At 44.2% G+C, this 14,064-nt stretch overlaps 1 protein-coding gene across 1 annotated transcript in view; it reads left to right on the forward strand.

The window, feature by feature from the left end:
- Nucleotides 1-14,064, forward strand: part of cbfa2t3 (CBFA2/RUNX1 partner transcriptional co-repressor 3) — a 49,247-nt gene that overhangs the window by 15,258 nt on the left and 19,925 nt on the right. Inside the window, exons 2-3 of the mRNA XM_059352522.1 lie at nt 10,709-10,864; nt 13,696-13,937. Coding sequence (XP_059208505.1) covers nt 10,709-10,864; nt 13,696-13,937 — 398 coding nt within the window. The remainder of the gene's footprint in view (nt 1-10,708; nt 10,865-13,695; nt 13,938-14,064) is intronic.

Genomic DNA, 14,064 nt, shown 5'->3' on the forward strand with positions numbered 1-14,064 from the left:
CTCCACTCCAAAGCAGTCCTCTCTGGACGTCTGGGGGAAGTGCTGCAACACACGAACATGCAGGCAGAGATTGGGAAGGAAGGCACTCTCTCTCTCTCTCGCTCGCTCTCTCTCTATCCTTGTACAGTATTTGTGAAATTAAAAAAGCCGTTATCTCCTGGAAACAGATCCTGTGCCACACAGATGGTTCCGTCTCTCTTCAAATGGGAGGCTGAGCCACTGAGTGCCGTTGTGTTACCAGTTAGTTGTACAGACCTTAATCTCGGCTCCAGCCTTCCTTCCTCTGCCTCCCTGTCTCTCTCTCTCTCTCTCTCTCTCTCTCTCTCTCTCTCTCTCTCTCTCACAGACACACACAGACAGACAAACTGTACACCTTCAGATAAAAGTATTGCCTGTGTAAAGTACTAATTTCACCAGGAAATGGACATTTTAGCTCCTCAGCAGTATTTGAAGTAAAGAGAGAGGAAGGTCAGAGATTTTCTTGATGTGTGAAAGAGCAGTGGTCACTTTGAGCAGCGAGTCATCGCCTGGCATTTAAAGCCACCAGGAGCCTCAGCAGGGTGTAAGGGGTTGTGTTTGATGGTTCCCACTTTGTCTTTCAAGTGTTACCTCAGACAGAGATCATCCCATTAGTGATGTGCTCTGACCTCTGTGAGTTTATCATTTATGAGAGGTCTCAACATACCTCTGTAGATAAACAGTTAAGTGTTGTGATTACATTGAAAAACCATGAACATTTGACAGGAATACCTTCAGAAATTTCATAAGCTTGTCATGATCCTGATCAGTACATGATGCAGTGGTTTCATTCCCAGCAGGTATTCCAAGAGAATGGACGCAGGATGGTGGTAAAGTTAGAAAAAGCACCCTGTGATTTAATAATTTAGTCTCTGACTCTCCTCTCAGAAAATATACTGTACACTTTAAACAAGATGCAAAAGACAGGAATCAAGCATCAAACACACTATTTATCTTTGTATTAACATTATTTTCTTTAGAAACTCTCCCTCAGAATCTTCCCTGACTCATTCAAGCATAAGCATACTCTTTTTCTTAAACTTTAAGATGTATTATGCAGGCTTTTAATAAAATAATAACTACAAAATAATCCCTCTCAATCATTACTTGTGATCCAATAGTGTGTGTCTAGTGTCTGTTTCTGCAGAGACCCTGCCCTCTGCCCTCTGCCTGTATTTTCTCTTTTTGTTTCTATGAAAATATTGAGAGTGACTTTGGGTTTTTGTTTCACCTCTTCTTGAGCCATGGACAAGAGGCCAAGTTTGAATGTTGTGTTTACAAACAGAATCCTGCAAAGTATGCCTTTAACAAAGTAGATTTGTTGCCTAAACCTAATCAAGGAGTTTGGTTACACAACATTAACCAACGGTCATTTAAAAAAAGGAACGGTTTGTCATACGGCATAGACTTTAAACCTTAATGTGTGTGACTTAATGTGTTACCTGTGTGATTAGATTGTGGGTAATCACAGCAGTCTAAAGTCTAACCGTGACTGTATTCAAGGTTGAGTTTATTTCTAATTGAAATGAAAACACTGTCACAAATTGAATTATTCAAACAGAATTCCTCAATCTTCTTATAATCCACATAAGAACGGCTCCTAACTGGTGGCTCTTTCTGTTTGCTGCCCATTTACTTTGACCAAGACATGACAGCAGGTCATCCTAATTTGCCAATTAGCTCACATAATCAGCATGTTATTGGCACCGCGGCCCTTTATTTTCGCCCGCTCGCTCTGTTTTTGTGGCGGCGTCCCGTAGTCGGCCCGTGTCCCAGAGGAGTAGCTGGTATTTATTTCGGCAGCTTCCAGCATGAGCTGGCTGTAGGCTAAATGGAGAAACTGTCAAAGCTTCTCTCTAACCTGTCACATGAATGCCCCCCTCCCTCCTCCTTCTCCTTCTCCGCCACATTCTGTTTCCCACTGGTTTGTGTGCGTCAACGTGTGTGTATGTGTGAAACCTATGGGGTCCTGCAGGATAATACACAACACCCTACCCATGCCTGGGTAATGTCAGGAGCTATTGTTACTGTGCCTGCAGGCCAAATGAAGAGGTATGAGAGCGCTGGCAGGCTGGGGAGCAGTTTCAGGCTACAGACAGTTTTGTCAGCGCTGACAGCTCCATAGTGACAGAGCAGACATTTAACACTGAATGAAATGAAATACATGACATCAAGCAGGAGAATGACTAATCTGCTGTTTGTTTTCCTATCTTAGCTGTAAGTGACAGCTCAGTGTCAGGTTTTTTACCGGTGCACAAAGCGTAAGAGTGAGAGACATGGGGAGAAAAATAGGCAGCCACCATTCACACATTCCGTTTAACGCACACGTACATAAAGAGTTTATGGGGAGGAAGGACAGAGATGCTCCAGTTGCTGTGGTGTGTATGTGTGTGTGTTGCCAGGGTCAAATCTAAGTCTTTTGTGCTCCATAAATCAGCAGGCAGCAGCGGTGACGTAAGAACAAACAGAGCTGCTCTCTGCTGCAGCTGGCTGGAAAGAGGGAGAAACAGGAGAGATGAATACAGAGAGGGAAAGAGAGAGCAGGACAGCAGCTGTCAGGCCTCCATCGCACACCTGTCACACAGGAAGTGAGCGCCGGCCACTGTTTCCTGGATACACCTCCTCAAACACTGCTCCTGGAAGAAATGGAGGGAGGACATCTGCTGTGAGCGGGGGAGACAGACAGACAGGCAGCCAGACTGATACACTAACAGATCAATAGAGACATTTGCTAAGGATGAAGAATAAATGCCAAATAACGTGAGGTGAAAACAAAAACACAGCATTTCTCATGCCTGTGTTGCCTTTCTCATGTCAGCTGCCTCCTGTTTGCATGTGTGTGTGTCCAGATTACGCACAGTTAAGAGGATGTTTGTGTTATCGCAAAGCTCTATGACAGACAGGTCACTCTGTGGAGACTCCAGCCTAACTCTCCCACAAATACAATAAGCCCACATGCCCTAAACTTAACAGTGGGACATTCCCACGCTTGCTCCTCTCAACCCCAACACACCCCACTCCCTGCTCCCCCCTCCCTCCCCCCTGTGACCAATATGAACTAATCCAGATGTAGTGTAGCCGCTCACAGATGTACGCAGAGCTTTCTTTACACGGCCCCCGAACGTCTTCTCCTCCTACATGTCTCTGCTCTCCTCCCGGCCTCTCTCTCATCACTCAGCTCACAGTCTCCATGCTGATCTGATCAGAACAGGAAGTAATACCACTCGGTGCTCCAGTGCTGCTGATGAGGCACTTGGAGCCATTGTCTCCTGTTTTGCTTCTCCTCCCAGCCTCCAGAGTCGCTCTGTTGTGGCTGCTGTTGGAGGAAAACCTCCTCTTTGTTTGTCAGGCTTGTCAGGCTGGGTCCTCAGGAGGCCCCCCTTGCCCTATTCCCAGGCTGCCCTTCATGCTGCCTGTATGCAATTAACAGAGTAATTAAAAGCCTGATGAGCTAATTGGTGCTGGGTGAGGCTGCAGGTGTTTGGATGGAGGAGCTTATTTATGTGAGAGCACTCATTGTGAACATCCTCTGACAGAGGATGACAGAGGCAATTTTAAAATGTGTTTTTTTCTCTCCATATTACTATTTAAATATTTGTTTAGATTTGTTTACATGGTATTCATTTAAGGCACAGTGCATCCCAACATAAAAATACAGTTTTTCCTCTATCTATTCATCTAGATTTTTAGTTAGTTGCCATTTCAGTGTTGGAGATATTGTCCACAGAGATGAAATATAATATGACTATACGACAGTTTTCTTCATGAAGGAACTATACTAGAACGATTAAACTGTTCACAACAATCTGAGGATTATCTTGAGTAACTGGGTCATGATTTTTGGAAAGAGACATTGCTATCGAGCACCACAAGTGAAGTGCCATCTAGTTGTATTATATTCAAGAAAAAGCAGACATCCAATAAATCCAATACTCACACACAAAAAAATCTAGATGGATAAATAGCACATCAAGCAAGCGGGATATGTATTTTGATTTAAGGGTGAACTGTACCTTTAAGAAATTAATCTTTCTCTCTTACTGTGCTAATGATTTGCATCAATGCACACCATGTGGTGCAGGTAAATATTCAGTGCTCAGTAGAAAGAAGAAGAGGTAGCCAATTTGTTGCATTACCATATGATCCAACAGTCAGTAATAGATCAAAAAGACAAAACAGGTTTAAGTCTACGATTGGGTTCAGATCTAAAATTCAGCATCACCTCTGGCAAAGTTTTAGGCTCATGCAGAACTCTGTGTCATGCCATTATATCAACAGTGTACTGGATATTAAGATGAATTATTTCATGTCTGATGGAGCCCACTTACTGAGCTTATCTGAGAGAAGAATGACAAAAGAAAGTCTGATCTGATGTTGAAACGTGGCAGCCTGAGGCTGAGCTCTCAGCTGGCAAAATTAGGCACACGGCTGACAGGACGAGGAGAAGAAGACGTAGATGAGAGGGAACAAAGGAGAGTTATCATGCAGAGCAGAGGCTACATGTAAATCCTTCTCTCTGCTCGTGCCTGTCTGCCTTTCTGTCTCTCTGACCCGTTCCCAGATGTACACACACAAGCACCTCCTCATATAGCTCTGTGTGTGTGTGTCTCTCTCTCTCTCTCTCTTGTCTCCTACTTCCTCCCCCATATCTCTCTTGCTCTGTGGCAGCTGTGCTGGTGATGGCTGTGTGCCCATGGTGCAAGCTGGCTGTGGGGTCCCAGGTGGCCCGCATGACAGTTATTGATGTTCAGGTGTTCAACTCCTCTCACACAGAGACCCTGGAGCCACACACACACATACACACACACACACAGATACAAGCAGAAGCACAATGCAATTGCATGCACTCCAATGTAGTTCACGCACAGAATACAAAATATAAACTGAATACAAAAGTAGTAATGTTCTTGCAAAATTATGCACATAAACTCCACTATTGCTGCTGAGGAGAGTAAACAATGAGTAACAACGGAGACCTCGTGCATACAGCTGCTGGGCTGTCTGGCAAGCAGCAAAACTTACATTTGTCAGTGTGAGATGAAAATAACAAGGTAGTCACTGTGAAAATGTATGCAGTCTAGGTTGTATATGATTCCTATATGGTCCAGTATTTGTGACCACTTTGTGTGTGTATGTGTGGAGGGATAACCGGTGTTGGTACCGGTGCCCAGTGCAACTCTAACACACTCCAGATGTGTCTGGCTGGCCAGGGAGTTGTTCTTGGCACAGCCGCCTCGGCTGAATGTCACAAATACTTTCCTTTATTTAGGAATGGCTCTGGGTTAGTGGCTGGGAGAAAGAGGGAGGCGAGGATGGATGGATCGTGGGGGGGATGGAGTGAAAAGAGGAGAGGTGGATGAAAAGAGCAAAATAAATGATTAGCAATGTAGAAGGACAAGAGAGGAGGAGGAGGAGGAGGAGGGAGGGGGGAGTAAGAGAAGAGATGTAGAAGGACAGAAGATGGAGAGGGAGGAGAGAAGGAGGAGGGAGCGGCGAGGGAGGGAGCGAGGCAGAAACAGCTCCAGTCTAGCATCTGGATTTTATTAGCAGCCGTTGGGAAAATCTGAAAAGGAAGTTTTTTCTCTGCAAGCACGTCGGCAGCAGTGATATGCTGCACATAACCACTTCACTGCCGACGAGAGGAGCCAGGCCCTCCCAGAGGAGAACAGATGGTCGCTAGAACTTCAATACAATTACATCAATAACAGCTTTCACAGATATAAGCACTGTATGACAGGATCCCTGCAGCTCAGAGAGACACAAGTACAACTCCTCTACCCTTAGCACCTCTAGTCCTGGATAGATTTTCTTTCATCCGTCTTCGCTTCTCCCGCCTGTCCACACGTTATCCTTGTTTTTCTTGCCAGTTAACCCGATTTTAAAGAAAATGTTGAGTCTTTTGACTTGGAAAAACTGGTGACTTGTCAAAGATTTGCTGATGGTAATCTGATCAAAGACATGAGGGCTTTTGTCAGCGCTTGTTAAGGAGAACCCTCCACCCCCCTCCACCCCCAGTTTGTTTTTTTGTTCAACGTGTTTGTTCAGCCGGCACTGCATGTGTACTATCACAGGGATTCTCAAGTAACATACGGGAAAATATGTGTTCGTGTCCGCAGCGTGAGCATATGCACTCAGCAAACTTGTGAACATGTGTGCATACATCTGTGTATCTATTTGTGTGTGTGTGTGTGTGTGTATGCATGCACTGTACAGGCCTGTCTCCCACCCTGTCATTAGTGAGGGCTTTAAAGCCTCTGAACTCTAAATCAGCTCAAGATGAAGTGGAGTCTGGGATCTGTCTGCAGGAGCAGCCTGTGTGCCGACACGCAAATGTATACACACACACTCCCACCTTACCTGTGACACAGTTCAGACTTCACGCTGATAACAAGGCATATATCAAAAAGAAAATATGCTCTTTTTGTAGAGGAAGATGATGGTGTTGGTCGTGTGGGATTGCAGTCTTTTTCTTCTGAATGGAATTCGGGCTGGCTGTATGAAAGTGGAAGGTGCTGTCGGTGCTGTATCCCTAAGTCTTAGGTCCGGGGCACAGGGCTACAATCCCCATGTTTTGATATGAAGCCCTGGTGGGAGGCTGGGGGCCAGGGGCTCAGGCTCTGTTTGTGTGGACTCCTCAGCGGCCTGATAGGGAACAGATGTGGGAAGGCAGGCGGCCGGGCAGCCAGCCAGAGCAGCTGGGAGAAATTAAAAACAACAGCATTCCTGGAGACATGGGGAATTACAGTGGGAGGGAGGGAGGGATGTAAGGAGCGAGAGACACAGAGAGAGAGTTTTAGGGCTATGTGGTCACTGGCGAGAGTCTCTGTGGAGTACGAGAGATTGAATAGACAGGGGGGATTTAAGGGGACTGTTGTGCAGCGGTTAGCTAAAGCTAATAAGTTGCAGCTGTATTTCCAGTGTAAGCACGAACACATGCACAAACAGATATGCATACAGTCAACACACGGACGTATGCCAATGTGAAATGAGACCAAAATGGATCTGAATGGCCTTCTCATGTCTCTTCATGACATGATGGTATGTGTTTTCAAAGAGTTTAACGAAGGCATATGTCTTTAAATCTATAACGAGACCCCAAAATGGCTTTAGAAAGTTTAGACTAACCGCTGCGCTGTGTGTGTGCAGTTGTACAGTACATGATCTGTGGTTTTGTGTGTCTCGCAGTGAATTGTTTTTCATCTTGTTTCATCATGGCACAAGGGGAGAGTGGAAGACAGAGAACATTTTTAGAACTCAGACTGCAGACTGTTTCTTTGGTGAGCAATCTTTTAGCCCCGATTACGTCAAACGTGCAGGCATACAGCTGTTCAGAGAGCTGGAGAGACAGGCAGCGGCAGAGAGGTAGGTAACCACTGTATCATATATTCTTTTTATTTTCAGTTGCGAGTGTTTGGGACGTATCTGTATCCTGTAAAAGCAGATCTATTCTCAGCTGTATTGATCCCAAAGTGGCTCCTCTAAGAGAGCCAGATAAAAACCTGCAGGGGGGAAAAAGAGCAGCTTGCAGACAGGAGCATGAGCCGGGTCCAGACCTGGACCTTTAACCACGCAGGTCTGTGTTTACCAGGTACCAGTCGTTCGCTCTTCCTGCTTCTCTCAGTTTGAGTGTTTCGTCCTTCAGCACAAAGCACAATGGGAGCACAGATGGCCGCAGATGGGGATGCAGACCTAGCAGACTTCCTAATGTATTAAAAGTGAAATCCGGAGCATGGTGCGTATGTGTGTGCCCTGTTCCTGTAGCTGGTCAGATTAAACAGCTGTCTATAATCCCACAGTGGGAGCAGACAGAAACACAGGACGGTCCCCTTATCCCCCTCTCCCCTCGAAGAAGTGACAAAAATAGCTGTGTTGTAAACAGGGAATTTAACGTCGCCCCTCTGATCTTTTGATCACACGTGATTTTAGCGACTTCAAAGTTGTCAATGTGAGGACTAAACTACACTGCAGAGCTGTATTAGTAGGGCGGTTATTATAAGGCATGTTAGGCTTTTTTGTCAGCATGTTTACTGCATGTAAGTCCTTCAACACACACTGGCACAGTAGATTCAATCAAAGAGGAGGTTTAGTGAAACATATGGCTCCCTCCCTACAGGAAGCAGCCCACCAATTCAGCAGCACAGAGAGCCTGTTTGTGTGTTTAGGGTTCTTTAGAAGAGAATGGGTGCATCTATTTATACCAGCCCTCCCCATCTGCCTCTATCTACAACCTTGTGTGTTTATGTTCAGTGCGTCTGGCATGGGGGAAAACAGCGGAGTGCCCCTCGTGTTCTTGAGGATCACTGTGTCAATGGCCCTCGTACAGCACACTCCAGAGTGGCACTCTTTAAATACAGACACCAGCTGTTGAACGCGTCTACATGAGCTCTCAGAAATAGGCTAACACCAAGGACTGAGGCCAACTGAGGCAGGGGTTTTGTGGAGGAAAACACTGGGTTCATAGTTGGCTCACGAGGAGTGAAATGAAAAACATGTTCTTCGAAAGTGAATTAATGAATACCTTTACAGCTGTAAAAGAGGTCTCCTAAGACGCGACACTACACGTCAATAGGGTAACATTTTGAACTAATAGGTATTACAATGAGGCTTCCCCAGTTGATTACTTTAATTAAGATTTTTTGGGGATTACAAGTATTCTAAAGGGTATGTTTAAATAGGCAAATGAGGCATTGTCTTATTAAATATTGGATCATTTGCATACATTTCCAGAATCATAAACATTGGATAAAGGCATGTTTTTAATTCTTGTTTTATTATGTTGACATATTAGAGTCAAAGGGAATTTAAGCAATAAAAAAAATCATAAAACAGGCTATGAATGATAACCATCTGTTAAAACCTTCAGAATAAATATATAGATAGCAATGAAACTGGAAAGTTTGATGCGTGTAAGTGTTATGAAAATGGACATTAAAGGGTAAAAAAATAAGTATTTTGTTTCAAAATGCAAATGAAGCTTTATCAAATGCTAACTTTTGGTTAATTTAGGAGCAATCTACAGCACAAATAGACAAAGTGCAGTAAAATAAACACCTACATGTGTATATTGGATGTTTTCCTTTCATTGAGTTTATATTTTATAGAAGCACAATAGTCCAAAATCTAAAAAACTGACCAGTGCATGAAAACAAACAAACATGTTTTTGCCTGTAGCATCTGACCTTAACTGTGTTCAGATGTATAAAAGGCTTTTGGCTATTTGGTTTCAAGGGAGGTGGTGGTGGTGTCTGTGGTGGTATTATCTTTATTATTAGTAGTATAACAAGGTGTAATCACTGCCTTCTAATAACCCCTTTCCCCGCCTCTCTGGCAGTGACCTCTACTCTGTGCATGAAGATGTGAAATGTAGAATAAGGTTCCACATGTGAGAGAACAAACCAAGTCCATTTCTTTTAACTGTAACATAAAGAGACAGCTCAAAGAGAGATACAGAAATACAGAGAGAGGGTTTTACATCTGCAGTGCCCCGTGTCCTTACTCTTTCATTATGAATGCATGTGTTTACTACACTTAATGGCAGGGTGTGTACTAATGCAGAAATACACACAATTATGTACTAATAAATAAACAGAGCTGCCTATTGATTCAATTGTTTTTCATTGCATATAGTGCACATTTATTGCGCTCCCTGCACACATGTACACATACTCTAAAGCTATCTTCTCACAGGCTGTGAAATTCATCACACCTCTCAGTTCAGGTTTACGTTGCACAGAGATCTGGTTCCAGCAGCTGCACCGACAGACGGACACATAGACAGAAAGACAGTAAACACATCACAGATACATCACTAAATAACAGACATGATGCTTGTTTTTTCATTATGTATACAGTCTGGCATGTGAAAGAAGTTTTGTGCATGATTTTCCTAAAGAGACTCTGTAAGTACAGACTGCACGAGGCCCTCTGCCACTGATACAGAGTGTAAGGCGACAGCCCTCGCACACTTGTGGCCGGAGAACATCCACCCCGTGTCATGTTTTCTTCTCATGTCCCTCGCTGTACCATCCATTCCCTTCACGCTACAGAGCGTGGCCTTGCCTTGTTTGGTGCTGGCAGGGTGTCTGGCAGAGGACAGTGAAGCTTCTGGTAGCAGGACGGAGCTCTGCTGAAAGCCAGTCCACAGTGATGGACAGCAGCAGATCCAGCTGCACTTGTCACTGGCTGTCAAGCCGGCTGTCTGAACTAGGGGACGAGAGGGGACAGGCGGGGAGGACTGAGGAGTGTGTGCATGTGAATATGTCTGTGTGTGTGTGTGTGTCTGGGGGTTGGAGGTTACAGTGGAGGGGCACTGATTGGGATGTCAGAACTGCATGCAGTGTGTATGTGTGAAGGAGAGAGAGAGAGAGAAAGAGAGGGAGGGGGGGCTCTCAGTCAGCAGCAGCTGAGCGAGTGAGCAGGTGTTACTGTATGTCTCCCAGGCCCATGAATCTCCAACAAGAGAGACACAATACAAGTTTGGATGCATTTCCACTCCCTGCATTGATTTGTTTTGGTTCTTTTTATGGGGCTTTTGGTTTAAGGAAACAATCGATGGTTCCCAGGTGAAAATGTCAGCGGTCTCCACCTTAACCAGCTGTCTCCACTTTGAAACTGTGATTTATTTATTATTTTCATGCTGCTGCTCCATCTTGATGACCGTCTTGTTTTTTTTCCTTCTTTCATATTCCAGGTAGCAGAGTGCAGAAGGTTGGAACAATGCCAGATTCACCTGCGGATGTAAAAACCCAGCCCAGGTCCACCCCACCCACCATGCCTCCTCCACCCCCGGCTGTCAGCCAAGCAACCAGTCGCAACGCTTCATTCACCCCTGCTACCAGTAAATCAAGTAAGAACCCTTTCTTGAGTAATTACTGCTTAAGTCTCTATCATCTACAGTCCAAAATCTTTATTTTAAACTAGCTGTAAAAGACCCAAAGAGTTCTAGATTACATGCTGTGAGATAAATGTTTTCTTTTGCTTGAAGACAATCGTTTTATGCTGAGGCTTCATGTCAGCAAGAAATCAACCAGGCAGGTGTGAGGAAAAAAAGCAGTGAGTTGGTAGGTGTGCTAAAGCAGCGACCCAGTGAGTTCTTTATTTCCCAGTAAGCACTCGAGAAGATAGGCATGGTTGGTAGGTGGTATGGACTTTGTGCAATCTCTGAACCCATAGGCTACCTGTCTGATGGCAGTTCATCCTCTGAGGGCAACGGTCAATATTTGTGAGAGGTAACAGTGTAGCTAATAGAAATCTGTATAACAGATATTTTGGCCGAGACTTCCTTTACTGCGGTTGTAGAAGGTAATCCTAGGTTTGTGGAATGGTTAGGCATTGACTTCAGCCAGTGAGTCTGACAAGAGTGAAAAAAATCAAGGAATACCTTCTAGAAATTACCCTTTTCTAAGAACCAGACATTTTTTTTATTATTTTTTTCTTATGACACGAGAATGGACTTGGCATTGAAAGACAACACCAACTACGCTCTCAACACAGACTGTTTACCTGCTGTTTAAACCAAAGCCTGCAGATACTGGATGCTTGAACTACAAACACAATCCAGAACACTTCTGATTCTCAAAGCATTGTTCCATTTTAATTCCAGATTAATTTCATTGCAAATTATGCTTCTTTATAGGCCTGCAAATTTAAGCAAGATTTTGTAATTTGTAGGTCAAATACCTTGCATTGAGGTTGAAATTGTACTAAACTGGAGCACCCAGTGATCTAGTGGCCACTAGAGTTTATTCAAGTCAAAGACCTTTGTTGCATGTCATTCCCTCTCTCTGTCTTTGTTTCCTGTCTTTGTGACACTGCCCCCAAAATCTCGTTAAACTCTTCTTCATCAGCTTTGAAAGTGAAAATCTAGTTCACAAAGGACTATTTATGTCACCAGTATTTCACTGATGATGTTCCAGTGTCTTGTTAAAATGCTACCCTCATCAGTGTGTTATAAATTACACAAATGTATATTCTTCTGTTACTGTAAGGCATCCATAATGAACTACAGTACATGGTCATTCGTCCCTGTTAAGTCAACTGTCATGGACACTTTATATGCTTGTGTAAAGCAAGAGAAATCCCAAATATGCGTTTCTTCCCTGTTCTGGGAACAAGTGTTGGAGTCACTTGTGTGTCAGGTGTGTGTCTCTGCAAGCATCTATCTGTGTGTGTGTCTTTCGGTGTGCAGAATGCCCTTGCTATTGGGACAAGTGTCTTTGAGCGCATGTGCGAGTGCGGCTGTGGCATTGTGTGTGCATGTGTGTGAGTGTTGTTTACCAGCTGGTTGGGCGGCGATGGCGTTGCGGTGTGTAGACTACTTTCTTCCCTATATAGCAATGACAGGCCATGTTGTTTCACCTGTTGTGGCGGGCGGTCAGCAGTGTAGCTCTCTCCTTGCACCTCTCCCTCTCTCTCTAAAACCAGAACACAAGTGCTGCCTGTTGGGATCACATGGGTTAGTCCATATGTGTTCAGGCCCTCGACCCACAGATTAGAGCAACAAGCACGCCTTAGAGGAACCACAGGAACGACAGGACTATTGAACAGCTAAACTCTACATAGTCTTGTTTTCAAGTACAAAGTATAGTGTTTCAGTCCACAATGGCTCATTGCAGAGTCCTGAAAATACATTTTGAAAAGATTAAGTTGCTGCAGCGGTTATAAAATTATAGTTTGGATGCCGTGCTCAGTGTAAGTGCTTGCATATGCTGCTATAATGAAATGCAATCATTTAATTACAGGTACAGTCCTTTCATAGACAGGCTCTATTCTTTGTTTAATCTGATAGAAAACTATGTTCCAGTTCGTCATCTTTAGTTATTTAAAAACACTGATATAATGCACATAAATGTTTATTTATTTAAAAAATATGACACACTCATGATACAGGAGAATGAAGAAGAACTGAGCGTTTCATAAAATAACTTTAGTTTTTGGCATGTAAATCATGTAAATGCATGCATTTTCATCTGGCTCGTATTATGAAAAATATCAAAACAAGAAGGGGTCAAACGTGTGTGTTTGTGAGCTATTTGTGAGTTTGTTTGTGCCAGCATTACGAGGAATATGTGAGTGATTATATATGTGTGTGACTGCTGAGCTTATTCTGAATCTTAAAGCTGCAAATCTACTTTCAGCTGGTGGACATGTGTAGGGCCAGATTTAGCTACACACCTGCTATTGGAATAAAAGTAACACAGGCCACAGGACTATTTTTGGCACCTCTTTAACAAGTTCCTCTTATAGTTGTGTCCTAGTGAGTGAGTGAGTGGGGGGGAGAGGGTGAGGAGCATGGTGGAATAGACTGATACAGGGGGAGATGGAGGGGGAGGGGGGTCAAATGGTAGCACTTGTGAGACAGCTGAAGTTACTGGGAACACACACACACACACACACACACACACACACACACACACACAAGCACACACTCACAGCGCTCAGTCAAACTGGCAGAAAATTGCCCCTCTGAATGTGCATCACATTCTGCAGACGTGGCGTCGAATTTGACTCTATTGTGTGCTTTACTTATATTTAATCTTAACCACACACGTCTCTTTCAGCAGAATGTAAGTGCTTCTGCCCTAATCACACCCCCAGATCTGTCACATGCCCCCCAGGCCTCTCCAAAACTACTGACCCAATTCACGTTGTTTCTTCCTTCTGTCTGTTTATCTGCAGTGCTGAACGGGAGCAGCCACTCTCCTACATCGCTGAACGGTGCTCCGTCCACTCCTAACGGCTTCAGTAATGGGCCAGCCATGTCGTCGACGGCCTCGCTTTCCAACCAGCAGCTCCCGCCAGCTTGTGGTGCCCGGCAACTCTGCAAACTGAAGCGCTTCCTGACCACGCTGCAGCAGTTTGGCAACGACATATCCCCTGAGATTGGGGAAAGAGTGCGCAGCCTGGTACTGGGGCTGGTGGTAAGTTGTTATTATATTCTTGTGGTATTGTTTGGTTTAATTTTTTCATCAAGACTACTTTCCATTCATTCATTCAGTCAGCAGTTCTCTTTCCTCTTGTATCTACTTATTATGCTTGATGATCTAA

This window comes from Centropristis striata, chromosome 2 (genome assembly GCF_030273125.1).
Source record: "Centropristis striata isolate RG_2023a ecotype Rhode Island chromosome 2, C.striata_1.0, whole genome shotgun sequence".
NCBI lineage: Eukaryota > Metazoa > Chordata > Actinopteri > Perciformes > Serranidae > Centropristis > Centropristis striata.